This window comes from Neoarius graeffei, chromosome 19 (genome assembly GCF_027579695.1).
Source record: "Neoarius graeffei isolate fNeoGra1 chromosome 19, fNeoGra1.pri, whole genome shotgun sequence".
NCBI lineage: Eukaryota > Metazoa > Chordata > Actinopteri > Siluriformes > Ariidae > Neoarius > Neoarius graeffei.
The window spans coordinates 46,244,843-46,259,224 of record NC_083587.1 but is presented as its reverse complement, the minus strand read 5'-3'; the positions used below and the strand labels follow the sequence as shown (position 1 = coordinate 46,259,224).

Here is a 14,382-nt window from a genome sequence, read left to right as displayed (position 1 = left end):
ACTGCATAAAATTAAAGTTCAATGATTTTTCAGCAGCATTATTTGAACACGATCAGTTGATGGCAGAATGATTGAGACAGTTCTTCTGGGGACTGCACACACTCATGGCCCATGAACCCAAGTTTCAGTTTTCTGAAAGGATTAAAGATTTGTTTGGTTTTAAATGTTTGCTTTGTTTGCCTAAAACGGAGCACATCACAGCCTACAAAAATTTGCTGTCCAACCTGCGGGAGCATATTGAGGGATGTAAACGTTTTATTCCAAGATGAAACTTGCAACAAAAGCTATGTTCATGTATATACCGGTACGATAGTGGTACAACTGTATCGATACAAAGTATACCGGTACAGTTTAGTGCATCTGTCCACACTAGCGAGAAATGTTTGCGGTTTTCTTTCACGGTAGTTGAAATGCGCGTGTGCGAAATGTTTCCGTGGTTACCGAGTAACTTCCTTCCGAGAATATGGCGGATGAAACAACGTGTGTGTGCTTTTTGTTGTCAATGTACAGTCTGTATTTCTGGTGGTCATTTATTCAGTCGAATCGTATAAAACGCGTGAAGCAATTGAGAAAGAAACAAAGAAAACGAATCTCCGTTCTTCACTATTTTATTCAGCGAAGACATCGATTGAGGTGTGTGACTTTGCGCATGCGCATTATATTTGTATCGATACAGAGCCGCTTCATCTGTCCACACTACAGAGAAGCGCTACAGTACCGACACTGTACCGGTACGAAACCCATACATTTGTGGGTTTCGTACCGATACAGTTATACCGCTACAGTACCGGTATAGTTGCTAGTGTGGACAGGTGTTGCGGTACGAAAGTAGTATCGTATCGGTACAAAATCCCTAGTGTGGACAGGGTAAAAGTTGTCTGTGCTTTTAGAGCTAGCGATAACGTTGCAAACGTAGCTATGCAGTCTGGTTAGTCAAATGACTTTCTGTGGATTTGCCCACCAAGTTGCCATCGCCTTGTCCACGTTAACACATAGCTAGTTAACTTGGACACTGCATGTAAAAACGGAGTTACGCTAACACAAATAAGGTTAACTTATCTGAAGTCCTTTCAGAAATAGGTTTTAGCATAATTATTTTCTGAGCGAGTTGCATTTACAGCTATTCCACTGTTTAACATGTTTAACTGTGTGCATGCATGTATGTGTATGATTAACATACACATACATGCATGCACACACTGCTGGGTCAAAGCACTGCCATGCTGCTTTGTGGGGGTGGTAGGAGTGTTTAAATAAATAAATAAATAAATAAATAAATAAAAACGACAGTGGCTCTCTCTTTCTCGCTTTCTTTTTTGGGGTCAGTTCAGTTGCATTTCATTTTGTAACGTTCTACCAGGTGTTTGTTCTACAGGTTTTACAAGCTAGTCAGTGACTCCAGTCAGTTGCTTCAGAGGCATTAGGTTTTGTAAGTGTTGTGGCAATAATACAACAGTGCTTTGACAGAAAATGTACTTTTAATACTTAAAGGGGAAGAAAGGGCAATATATACGGTTGCTGATGTGACAAAGTAACGTATTCTTAAAGGAACAGTCCACCGTACTTCCATAATGAAATATGCTCTTATCTGAATTAAGACGAGCTGCTCCGTACCTGTCCGAGCTTTGCGCGACCTCCCAGTCAGTCAGACGCAGTCAGACGCGCTGTCACTCCTGTTAGCAATGTAGCTAGGCTCAGCATGGCCAATGGTATTTTTTGGGGCTGTAGTTAGATGCGACCAAACTCTTCCGCGTTTTTCCTGTTTGCATAGGTTTATATAACCAGTGATATGAAACAAGTTCAGTTACACAAATTGAAACGTGGCGATTTTCTATGCTATGGAAAGTCCGCACTATAATGACAGGCGTACTAACACCTTCTGCGCGCTTCGGCAGCGTATTGATACGGAGCTCAGATATCAATGCGCTGTCGAAGCGCGCAGAAGGTGTTAGTACGCCTGTCATTATAGTGCGGACTTTCCAGAGCATAGAAAATCGCCACGTTTCAATTTGTGTAACTGAACTTGTTTCATATCACTGGTCATATAAACCTATGCAAACAGGAAAAACGCGGAAGAGTTTGGTCGCATCTAACTACAGCCCCAAAAAATACCGTTGGCCATACTGAGCCTAGCTACATTGCTAACAGGAGTGACAGCGCGTCTGACTGCGTCTGACTGACTGGGAGGTCGCGCAAAGCTCGGACAGGTACGGAGCAGCTCGTCTCAATTCAGATAAGAGCATATTTCATTATGGAAGTACGGTGGACTGTTCCTTTAAGTATTCTATCAAATTTATGTACTAGAAAACAACGAAATATCTTGGTAATTGTAAATATAATAGTCGGTACGCTAAACCGCACAAGAGTCGCCATTTTTAAAAGACCGTGACGTCAGCCCTATGCACTGCACTAGGAGAGAAGCGTGTAATTATGGCGTCGGGCACATCAACTGAAAGCGACAGCTCTGTCGAATTGTAGGAAGAGATCCCGCAAGACACACTGCAAGCAGGCTATGGCTTAGAAAGGTACCAGTTTGAACCTAGGAGAGGTACTCTCGACTCCGGTGATGACGAAAGAAGAGAAGAAAGCTCGAACTCGCTTGGTGTTTTTCAGCAGAAACGAGTGAAAAGACACGTCTGGAGGATCGTTATGCTTTCCATCGGTCCTGTTATTACACCCGAAAGCAACACACTGTGGCATTGTGTAGCCGATCACTTACAATTCATCCTACTTTCCGATTCACACGTGCTATTCCCAACCTCAATGAGCCAACACAACTGGGCACATACATACGTCATGAGTGTTACGCAGAGAAAATGAACGTGCATTCTGATTGGATAAAATTAATATCATGGCGGGCTGTTCAAACTGCGGAAATAGTTTGCTCGAGCTACTTTCAAAACACTATAACTTTCCAACCTTAGAACAAAAAACTTTTGTAAGTCTTGAATAAGGTTCGTCAATGTGTGTTTTACTGTTATATTTACTCTATATATTGCCCTTTCTTCCCCTTTAAGTATTTTTAAAAGTAAGTACTTCAGTACTTTAACTTAAGTAAACATTTGACTGGACAACTTTCACTTGTATCAGAGTAACATTTGACCAGTGGGATCTGCACTTCGACTTAAGTAATGAAGTTGGGTACTTTGTCCACCTCTGCTAAGAATTAGAAATATTATGAAAGAAAATGCTGGTCCTAAAAGCACTAAAGATGCGACAAAGTTTGGTCTAAAACTACTCAAAGGGAAGGTGGAAGTGTGATTTATTTTATCGATTTCAAAACAAAAGTATTAAGATAAGTGACACAAGCCTACGTGCATGCTGCAAGTCTGCGCGCGTTACGTTTGCATGCCGCTTTTGAAGACTGAAATACATTTTTTTTAATATGATTTTTTTTAAAATAATCGCTGGTGTGTTTATACTAAAACAATTACCCGCCTCAGGCTCAGTGAATATCAGTAAATAATAACCTCGACTTCATCTCGGTTATTGTTCACTGATCTTTACCTCGCCTTCGACGAATAATTGTTAAATATTGCCTTGTATAGGCGGCACGGTGGTGTAGTGGTTAGCGCTGTCGCCTCACAGCAAGAAGGTCCGGGTTCGAACCCCGTGGCCGGCGAGGGCCTTTCTGTGTGGAGTTTGCATGTTCTCCCCGTGCCTGCATGGGTTTCCTCCACAGTCCAAAGACATGCAGTTAGGTTGACGTGGGACGGCCTTGGGCTGAAGTGCCCTTGAGCAAGGTATCGAACCCCTGACTGCTCCCCAGGTGCTGTAGTGTGGGTTGCCCACCGCTCTGGGTATGTGCGCGTGTTCACTGCTTCAGATGGGTTAAATGCAGAGGATGAATTTCACTGTGCACGTGACAAATAAAGGTTTCTTCTTCTTCTATAGTAGTATAGTAAGTAAAGTTAAAATCCCGTCTCAAAGCTTTCCATCGTTCATTTTGCACTACTTTCTCCTATTCAGTAAATATTAATAGTGGAGTCTGATGTCTTGAGTCTGCATACAAAATGTCTCATCTCATCTCATTATCTCTAGCCGCTTTATCCTGTTCTACAGGGTCGCAGGCAAGCTGGAGCCTATCCCAGCTGACTACGGGCGAAAGGCGGGGTACACCCTGGACAAGTCGCCAGGTCATCACAGGGCTGACACATAGACACAGACAACCATTCACACTCACATTCACACCTACGCTCAATTTAGAGTCACCAGTTAACCTAACCTGCATGTCTTTGGACTGTGGGGGAAACCGGAGCACCCGGAGGAAACCCACGCGGACACGGGGAGAACATGCAAACTCCACACAGAAAGGCCCTCGCCGGCCACGGGGCTCGAACCCAGGACCTTCTTGCTGTGAGGCGACAGCGCTAACCACTACACCACCGTGCCGCCCATACAAAATGTTTGAAACTGAAAACATCCATCTGGTCTATTAATAGATTGTGTCCTGAAACTCACCCTGAAGGAGATCTCTAGGTTCTCTCCTCCCCAGATGTCCATGCCGGAGTCGTATGTTCCAATCTCCTCAAAGTAATCTCTGTCTATGGAGAACAGTCCACCTGCCATGGTAGGAGTCCTGCATAGAAACAGACATAATACAACTCAGCACCCTCAACTTATGGATCTTTTATATAAGCAGCATTTCTTTACGTTTCTCTCTCTCTCTCTTTCAGCAGAACACACACATCATTCAGGAGATTAAGAGCTTATCTTCTGCTCTTTCACCTGACTGTCCGTTACTGAACAACTATTTTCGAATGCTTTGCTCTCTGTAAATATTGCTCCCTTGTTCTTTCTTTCCCTGGGCACTCAGCTCTTTCCTGTTTGTCCTCCATCCAGTTTTCGTTCCACTTGTTTTTCACTGGTGAGGACCTGTTGTTGTCCATGCTTGTTTTTATATCCCACTGTGTCCGTTATAAAAATAAGCTGCCTTATTGTTCAGAAACACATGCTCTGATAGTAAGAGCAAAGACCTCTCAGCAGAAAAACAAAACAACAACAAAAAAAACAGTGCGAGGAAAAGGTCTAGAGAAGCAGCGGGCTGAATTTACTCTCAAAGTTAACAAACACCAACAGCTCCATGGACGTACGCGCTTCGGTCTTCTATTTTATCGGTCTTAAAATAGTCGCAAAGCAGCTTTAGATCCAACATGAGCAATCCAGAGGAAGTAAAAAAGATGAGTATATGTAATTGTGCACTATAAAGTCACACTATAAAAGGAGTGTGCTGATAAGATGCACAGTATAATGATACTGTAAATAAGAGTCCTGGGATGAGCACAGGACAGTCTTTTATTAGGATGTACAATATCCATTCTACAATCTCCATGTGCGATTGTTCACCCAAAAAGGGTGAGATTTGGGAATAAACGGTTTTGGGAAGCGCAAATCCATGTGGAATCATCGGCAACATAAGCAAAAGCTCCTAGCAGTAGTAGCTCATCTTATGTGGGACAAGTCAATATCAAAATCTCGACTGCAGAACTCTCAGAAATAAGGTACCAATCTGCACCTTTCCCCTGTCTGTGAGCTTGTACCATTAAAGGTATAAACAAGAGTGCTCTGAGGGCACATTATCCCCTGCTGGCAACTATTCCATAACTTTGGTAAAATGTGACTCAATTGAATGAAATTGCAATATGTGTATTAGCGACATACAACAAAGAATCACGGGCGATTGCTCCAAGACAACGAGGGAGGCTCAGCCTCCTCTAAAAATGACGAACATTGTGTAGGATGAATTGCGCTAGGCTTATGTTATAGCCGACCTTATAACATTGCTATTTCAGATCCAGAATTATAGAAATGTGTGCTCAACCCAACTACAGTGCGAAATCATTCCGTTATAACTTTAATGTGTGCGTGAGTTTTTCCCCCTCGTGACAGCGCGATGCAGCCCAGCCTCAGTGGACTTCAATGGCATTTGGGAGCGCTGCGCTTTTCAATCTCAAAATGCAAGACGATTATTAGACAAATACTGCGAAAACGCCCGCCCCACAGACTCCCAGCCTCAGTGGACTTCAATGGCATTTGGGAGCTCTGCGCTTTTTGATCTCAAAATGCAAGACGATTATTGGACAAATACTGCGAAAATGCCCGTCCCACAGACTCCCAGCCTCACATGGGAGGGACATGGCAGTTTCTGCGAGGAGACTGGTGATTGGTGAAAGCAGCCGGATATTTTCTTTGATTGACAGCTCGTTTCAAATATAGACAGGCAGCGGTGAATTTCAGTTCAGTCCCATGCGGATTCACAAGTGCTGTGGTGTATTGTAAGAGATCAGCTTACATTTCGATTTCATTCATTACATACGGTTTCTACCAGCTTTTTTAGTTTGTATATATTTTCATTGTAAATAAAGTGTAAATATAGTGTTGTCAAGTTTGCTATCTTAGTTCCAGAAATTTTGTTTATTTGAGTGACTGAACTTGAACTTGAGGGGGCTAGTCAGCTAGCAAGAAAGCTGCGCACAGATGCCAAGCATTGCTGATTTAATTTTGGCGAAGCCATTTGCCAGTCTTCCTTTCGAGGAAAAAATTAAAATTAAAGAGCAGGGTAGACCAACGCCTCAAATTGACTTGGTGAAAAAGGTAGGGAATAATACTCGTTCCTTTCAGCTCTCCTGGTACGAGAAAGTGAATTGGCTAACAGCAAGTGACCCACATCAACAACAGTAAATAGGCTACTTTAGTAATATGTCATGGATGGACCAAAAATACAGAATCTATTTAAAATGTTTATGCTGAGTATATTATATTGGAATATATATTTTTCTGGATATGAATTCAACACAGCTACAATTTGGAAAACATTTTTAAACAAAAACACAGCCGAGAACATTTCACACTACAGACCTGGATTAAAAGTGAAGGGTTATCAAAATTGTCAGTAAAACATTTCTCAGTCAAAATAAGTAAAATATAGGGAAAGTGTCATTGAATGAAATGTGTGGCACCCAGCTCTGCTGCTGAGGTTCCTGACAAAGAGCTGCTTTCAATAATGATCAATTTTTAAACAACATGCCACAATTTTAAAATATAAAATGTTAAAATATACCCCCTCCCCCAACACCACCATCATGTATATTGGACAGTAGGCTAATGGGCCAAAAGAACCTGTTATTTCACAGTTTGTGACCCTGCCAACAATCAGCCAGATCAGAGGCAAGAGTATGGGCAAAATTGATGTTTTTTTCTTTTAAAATCTGGAAATATCGTAACCGACCAGCCTCCCGTTTGAAAGACTACCAGCCGCCACTGCAAAGAATCCTGTCAAGTTTTGTGAAATTCCTCCAGAAATTGATTTCAGAAGGCGAGTACCCTTCCCATGACAGACATCGCCACAACATAATCCCCCTTCGGGCCTTTTGGCCAGCAGGGGATTAAAAATTGCAAGAGAAGTTGATTTCAGAAAGCAAGCACACCTTGATGAAATTGCCAAAAAGTACAAGTTTGTTAATAATCAAGGGCAGAACTCTGGTAAAAATTTGCCCAAATTAAACAAAATTTCAGTATGTGTATAACTGTCATAGAACAAAGCCTTTTGCCAAGTTTGGTGAAATTCCTCCACAAACTGTGACAGGAGTTGATTTCAGAAGAACGTACACCCTCATGAAATTGTCAAAGTTATTTAATCAAGGGTAAAAAAAAAAAAAAAAAAAAAAAAACTGGTAAAATTTTCACAAACGAAATTAAATCGCAATATGTGTATTACCGTCATATAACAAGGCCTTTTGCCAAGCTTCGAGAAATTCGCCCAAAAATTGTAAGAGGAGTTGATGTCAGAAGGCAAGCGCACCTTCAAGAAAGTGTGAAAGTACAAGGTTGTTAATCAAGGCCCACAACTCTGGTAAAATGCGACCGAATTGAACAAAATTACAATATGCGTACTACCGACATATAACAATGCCTTTGGCCAAGTTTCGTAAAATTCCTCCAAAAATTGCGAGAGGAGTTGATTTCAGAAGGTGAACACCCTTCCCGGGACAAACGGACATCACCACGACATAATCCTCCCCTTTCGGCCAGTGGGGGATAACTAGACTTTAAAGACCAGTGATGTACCTTTAAAAGTTTTCCTCGACTATAAAAGCTCATTTAAGGTTCATCACATGTAACTTTGCAGGTAAAACATGCATATAAAAAGACAAAAAAAAAAAAAAAAGACATACCTAAATGATACCAACCCAGCTCCAAGCAAAAGTACAGTGGCGGGTTTCCCAAAAGCCTTTTAACACTATTGCCGCTTTTCCACTACCAACGCGGCTGAGTTGGGCTGAGCCGTGCCGTGCTGAGTTGGGCTGAGTCGAGCTGAGCGGGGCTGTTGGAGTTGCATTTCGACTACAACCGCGCTGAACCGTGCTGGCTGGAAGTGGGTGGACACATTGGGTGGAGTTAGCGAAAGTGGGTGGACGTCACGTGATGTCGTTAGGCGGTGCAAACAGTGACATCAGTGACCTTTTAAGCGGTAGTCTCACAACCCGGATAGTAAACAATAAACATGGAGTCGTTAGTGTTGCTGGTCTTGGTGCTGTGGCTTGTTGTCACCGACAACGCCAACAGATACTGGCAAGAGCGTATAGATGAGGCGAGGCGCATAAGGCTTCAGAAATTCTCGTAATTCGTAATTCTTCTTCTTCCGGTTTTACAGTGTTGACAGATCCCAGCGTGCTTGCGGGGCGTGTGTGGGCATGTGAGGACACTCCTCCTCACCAATCAGTGCACAGGGGAGTGTCTCCTCACGCCCCTAGCCCCACTCGGCTCGGTTTGGCTCGCTTCAGCCCGACTCCAAAACCGTGCGAGTTTTGGGTGCTAAGCAGGGCTGAAGCGAGCTGAGTCGTGCTGCTCTGAGGTAGTCGAAACGCGAGCCGTGTCGGGCTGAAGTGAGCTGAAAAAGGGTAGTGGAAAAGGGCCATAAGAGTGTCTTAACTAGGAGAGAGAGCCTTCATTGTGTTGCTCGCTCTACCATTTACCGATGATCTTCGCGCTGCGATGCTTTTGGGAAACTCAGGCCAGATCGGTAACTTTATTTCTGAGACTGTGTATGGTATCTATGTAATCAATGCGGACATCTCAACATGGCAAATTCAGATCTTCTAGAAGAAATAACACACGACAGTTTAACTTAAATGTACAATCATGTCTATTCACATGACTTACAAGAGGCAGGATAATGTGGATTAGGACATTAATGAGACCTTAATGCTGAGAGATAACATTCTGAGAGCCCAGAATGCAGGGCCTGTAGCTCTACATTACTGAGTGAGCAAACAGGAAAGGCTGTAAACGGACCGTAAAAATCACACAGCTGTGTAACTAGCTTTCCAGATGTTTACACAATGATAACTGACTCACAAATGCTGTACCACACTACTATAATACATTCCATAACCCATACAATCTGTCAACAATTTCTTTTAGTGAACTCTAATGCTTATTTCATATGATACATTTGAGCATCAGTGGCAATAACAAACTTCACAAATAACAAAAAAGCAACTGATAAACTAGAAGGGCACTCGGATAGAGCGCAGACCTCTGCCAAGGGCGATAGTCAACTCTTCCATGTCTGAATATATTTCCAAAACTGTAAGGATAATGTGCCAACATGTGTCTCCCAGATGATTACTTGTACCCGTGAATGTGAACTGTGATATGGAGTCATCATGTTTCGTCACTGTTGAACAAAACGGACTTCCACCAAGGTCAAATACCGTATCTCATAACGTTAGTGAAAGAGAAACTAAATTCATGGATCTGCCTCGTGACTCAGATCTGCTCCAAAATTTAATGGGTACTCCCGTGGCCCATGCTACACCCTTCCACCAAGTTCCAGAAATCGGGTAGGTCAGTTTTGCACAATCCTGCTTATAGAGATCTTGCAGTCACGTGACCGGAAAGTACACAGCCGCCATCTTGTCGGTAAAAAACACCGCTGAATACTGCTGCACTCGTGTACAGAATGGATCAATTTCAACCGACGGACTACACGGCTCATTTTTCTAATGAACAGATAACTAGATATATGTCTAAAATAAACGATCTACAGATTAGTGACCCTTATGGCTTACCGGACGGAGTTTTCACGACCGTGTCAGTGGATGTTGAACTGCCAGCGGAATATCCGGACGTGTATAATTACCTCATTAACTTTCCCTCGCTGTTCAGTGGTGAAGCACTGTGTGCTTATAAATCTCTGGACAGTTATCTTTACAGAAATTCAGGATTTGTCAGCGACTCAGATGTGGCATCTTGTAAACAAGAAAATAACAATCCTCATTGGACGGGTAAGTCACTTAAGTATTGAGTATAGCACTGACCAGCCGATTATAGAATAGAATAAGGTAATTCCAGCTGTAATTCCAAATCGTCCGTCTTGTTTACCATGGATCTGGCGTTGGAGAGGTAGAGGCTTAGCAGTGGAGATTTGAGTGGCTGTTTTCTGAGCTTAGTCAACAGGCCGGCTCTGCCTGCAGCCTCGCTTTTGCTTCCGCTCCCGGCGCCGCCTCCTTCGCTTTGCTTCCGATAACAATCCACGGAGACCCCGCTGGTCTCGCTATCTCGTCCGGAATGTTGTGCATGCAATGGAAATCGCTATAAACCGTCATTTTCTGCTGGAAACCAATGTCCAGTAAGTCCATACGGTTGTAGTGGATATTGAAGTCCGGTACAGACGAACAACACGCAAAAATACACACAAAAAACATAAAAAACGTGCACAGGTAGGGAGAGCTTGTAGCCGCAGCCGTTGTAGTAGAATTGTATATAGTAGGGTTTTCCAGAAGAAAAGGTAGAAGTAAAAGCAGAAGTAGAAGTAGAAGGCGGAAATATGGCGTTTGACCGACAAGATGGCGTCTGTCACAATCTGGATCGGCTGTGACGTCACATGCAAGTGCTCCATAGTCACACAAACAAACCAAAGAGTTTGTAACCAAAGAGTTTATCTGAGAACCACTGAACCATTTCAGTTTTCCATCAAAGACAATACAGAGCTGATTTACAAAGTGAACTTAACACACATTTAAAAAGGAAAAAAAAACAACAACAAGCCAACAACAACAACATGCAAGCAAATGTACTAACAGGTTCTGCAAAGAACTGCACCAAACTAGTACATCTCGTCCCATTTTACATGCTTGTCTTAATCGATATGCATTTTTGAGGCCTTTTGTACCTAAATATCTGAACTACCCAGTGGTGTCTTGGCAAACTGAATCGTTTTGCACTGCAGTGGAATTTGCTCATCCTGAAAATCACCTAAGCAATGGAAATTGTGTGCCTAAATCAGTACGAATAGCAGCTATTATATGTGCAGAAGTCTGTTTCTAGTTCATTCGGCTTTAATAACGTGAAGATTTATCAAGGTTATACAGTACTGCAACGATCAGAACATTTCTAAAAATGATGAATAATATTACCAAGGTGGTTTCTATACAAGAGAAGACATTCGCCACCATTCAGTGTGCAGATAAGTGTGTGTGTTACCTGACAGGCAGTGTTCGGTCTCCTTTTCTGCGGTCCATCTCCCTCTGAGGAACTGGATACCAGCGGAAGTTCAGTTTCCAGTTAAATCCTCCATACGTCATATCCGAGCCCGCCATGTACTCAAACGTGTCATCGCTGATCACGTCGATGATGGGGCACACCACTGTTCGTCTGAGAAATGCACACATGCACACAAAGAAGTCAGAGATTCATTCGAATGCAGTTGAGTTCTCGACTCTGATTGGTCAGAAGGCGTAAACTCATTTTCTAGAACTGCAGCTCTGACAGTTGTTCCAGCTGGTTCACATTAATACACTCATTCTAATACAATATAATTTCTTTCCTTTAAGGAAGGAGTCTCCAGTTTCAGTGCTTTGTAACAAAGATGAAGCTATTCCTTTAAGCTTTCTACCACAGGAACGTCTAATTGCACTTTGCATTTTATCAGTAACATGCAGAGGTGGACAGTACCGAAGTACGTTTACTTGAGTACTGTGCTTAAGTACACTTTTTGAGTATCTGTACTTTACTTGAGTATTATTATTTTTTTAAACTTATAACTTTAACTTCACTACATTTGAAAGACAAATATCGTACTTTTCACCCCACTACATTTCTATCAATATCCTCGTTACTTGTTACTATGAAGCAGCTTTGAAAGTGGATGTTTTTTTCTTGTATTTTCTAAAACGTGACTGTTTTTTTTCGTAGGTGACACTGAGACAGTCTATCAGTAATCACGAGCGTCACGTCACGTCCATAGACTGTATAAAATCAAGATCAATGATTTCTCAGCAGCGTTATTTAACACGATCAGTTGATGGCAGAATGGAAGGAGGCGGTTCTTCTGGGGAACGCACACACTCATGGCCCATGAACCCATGTTTCAGTTTTCTAAAAGGATTAAAGATTCACTTCGTTTTAAATGTTTGTTTTGTTTGCCTAAAACGAACCACATCACAGTGTTCAAAAACTCACTGTCCGACCTGCGGAAGCATATTGAGGTATATAAACGTTTTATTCCAAGAAAAAGCTTGCAATGAAGTTTTCTGTGCTTTTAGAGCTAGCGATAACGTTGCAATAGCTATGCAGTCTAGTTCGTCAAATGACTTTCTATGGGTTTGCCCACCAAGTTGCCATCGCCTTGTCCACGGCTAATGTTAACACATAGCTAGTTAACTTGGACACTGTTAGTTAGCGTGTAAAAACGGAGTTACGCTAACATGAATAACGTTAACTTATCTGAAGTCCTTTCACAAATATGTTTTAGCATAATCTTGCCAAATAAACAGAATGTAGAAATATTTCTTTTCGAGTAACATTAGCTACCCAATATGATTTCGAGTTTGAAAAGAGTTTGCTAGCATGTCAGGTGGAGCTTCAGCTCTACAAGCTAGTCAGTGACTCCAGTCGGTTGCTTCAGAGGCATTAGGTTTTGTAAGCGTTGTGGCAATAATACAACAGTGCTTTGACAGAAAATGTACTTTTAATACTTAAGTATTTTTAAAAGCAAGTACTCCAGTACTTTAACTTAAGTAGAAATTTGACTGTCCAACTTTCACTTGTATCAGAGTAACATTTGACCAGTGGGATCTGTACTTCGACTTAAGTAATGAAGTTGGGTACTTTGTCCATCTCTGGTAACATGGCAAGCTGCACCTTTTGGTTAGAACTTGCTTTGCAGATGTTCCACAACTCTGAATGGATAAAAAGTCTGCTGTGGCATTCTTTAATAGCAAATTGCTGTGGTATAAAAGGAATAAAACAGTAATAACAGTAACACCACTTTGTATCAGGCTGCATCACACCACCCTGTGGTCCCCAGTGTGTTTTATTCCTTACTTGTGACTTAACATAAAGCCAAACATTTCTGGGAGTCATATGATCACTCATACACACAACCCCAGGGTTTACAGATGTACTTTTTCTGTGCATTCAGCATCCGAGTCATTTAGTAACGATCCCTTCACAAGCAGCCTTGAGCAAACAATAATTCGAGAGATTCTTCTGTCACTATATACAGAGCAGTTGAATTTCAATCATCACACGCACACGCGCGCTCACCCTGAGGTTGGGCCAAAACAACATGTAATTAACTAGTACAAAAGAATAAAAAAATAAATGCTGACTCAACTAAGAGCAATCGATCTCTCTGCTGCCAGCTGGGAATAAAGCCTGCAATTGCACTCTCTCTCTCTGATTGTGTGTGTGTGTGTGTGTGTGTGTGTGTGTGTGTGTGTGTGTGTGTGTGTGTGTGTGTAAAACAATCACCAGAAGCACACTGGTTTTGTTCTAATGCTCTGTATATAGTGACAGAAAAATCTCGCGAATTATTTGTATTGGTAGTCCGGTGCAGCTTGTGTAGTGTGTACGCAGTGAGTTTTACGCTGTGTGCAAAGTACATCTTAACAAGCGAAAATAACACAAATATAGTCAAATTTATCTACTATTTCCTATTATAAGATTACCATAAACTAAATAGATTATTTAACTTATTTCTAGACTTCAAGCTCTAATTTCAAGTGTGAACAAGTCTTGTTCTATTGGCAGATAATTTTGTTCATTCTAAGTGTTTATTCCTCGAAAGAAGAAAAATGATCCATAAACTGTCTTGAAATAGGTTTAATAATCTTATAGTTGGTTGTACAACAGGATAAGCAGCTACAGATAATGGATGATAGGAAATACTACATACATTTGACTATATTCATAATATTTTCACTTGGTCAGTTTTTACAGTGCATTTTTTTTTTTTGTCTTGGCAGGAACCAAATGTCCCCATATGAGGACAGGAATATCAGACAGTTTTGACCTTCTGTGTACATTTCATTTTGGTTACCGTGGTGTACGATAAGCATTAATAGTTATGTCAGTAGAAGGTCCTGATACGGATAA

The 14,382-nt window shown here is 41.7% G+C and overlaps 1 protein-coding gene across 1 annotated transcript in view; it reads right to left on the bottom strand.

Annotated features, from left to right (window-relative positions):
* Nucleotides 1-14,382, bottom strand: part of galnt1 (UDP-N-acetyl-alpha-D-galactosamine:polypeptide N-acetylgalactosaminyltransferase 1) — a 296,582-nt gene that overhangs the window by 24,647 nt on the left and 257,553 nt on the right. Inside the window, exons 8-9 of the mRNA XM_060900168.1 lie at nt 11,488-11,658; nt 4,462-4,579 (exon numbers count right to left, since the gene is read on the bottom strand). Of these exons, the coding sequence (XP_060756151.1) occupies nt 4,462-4,579; nt 11,488-11,658 (289 nt within the window). The remainder of the gene's footprint in view (nt 1-4,461; nt 4,580-11,487; nt 11,659-14,382) is intronic.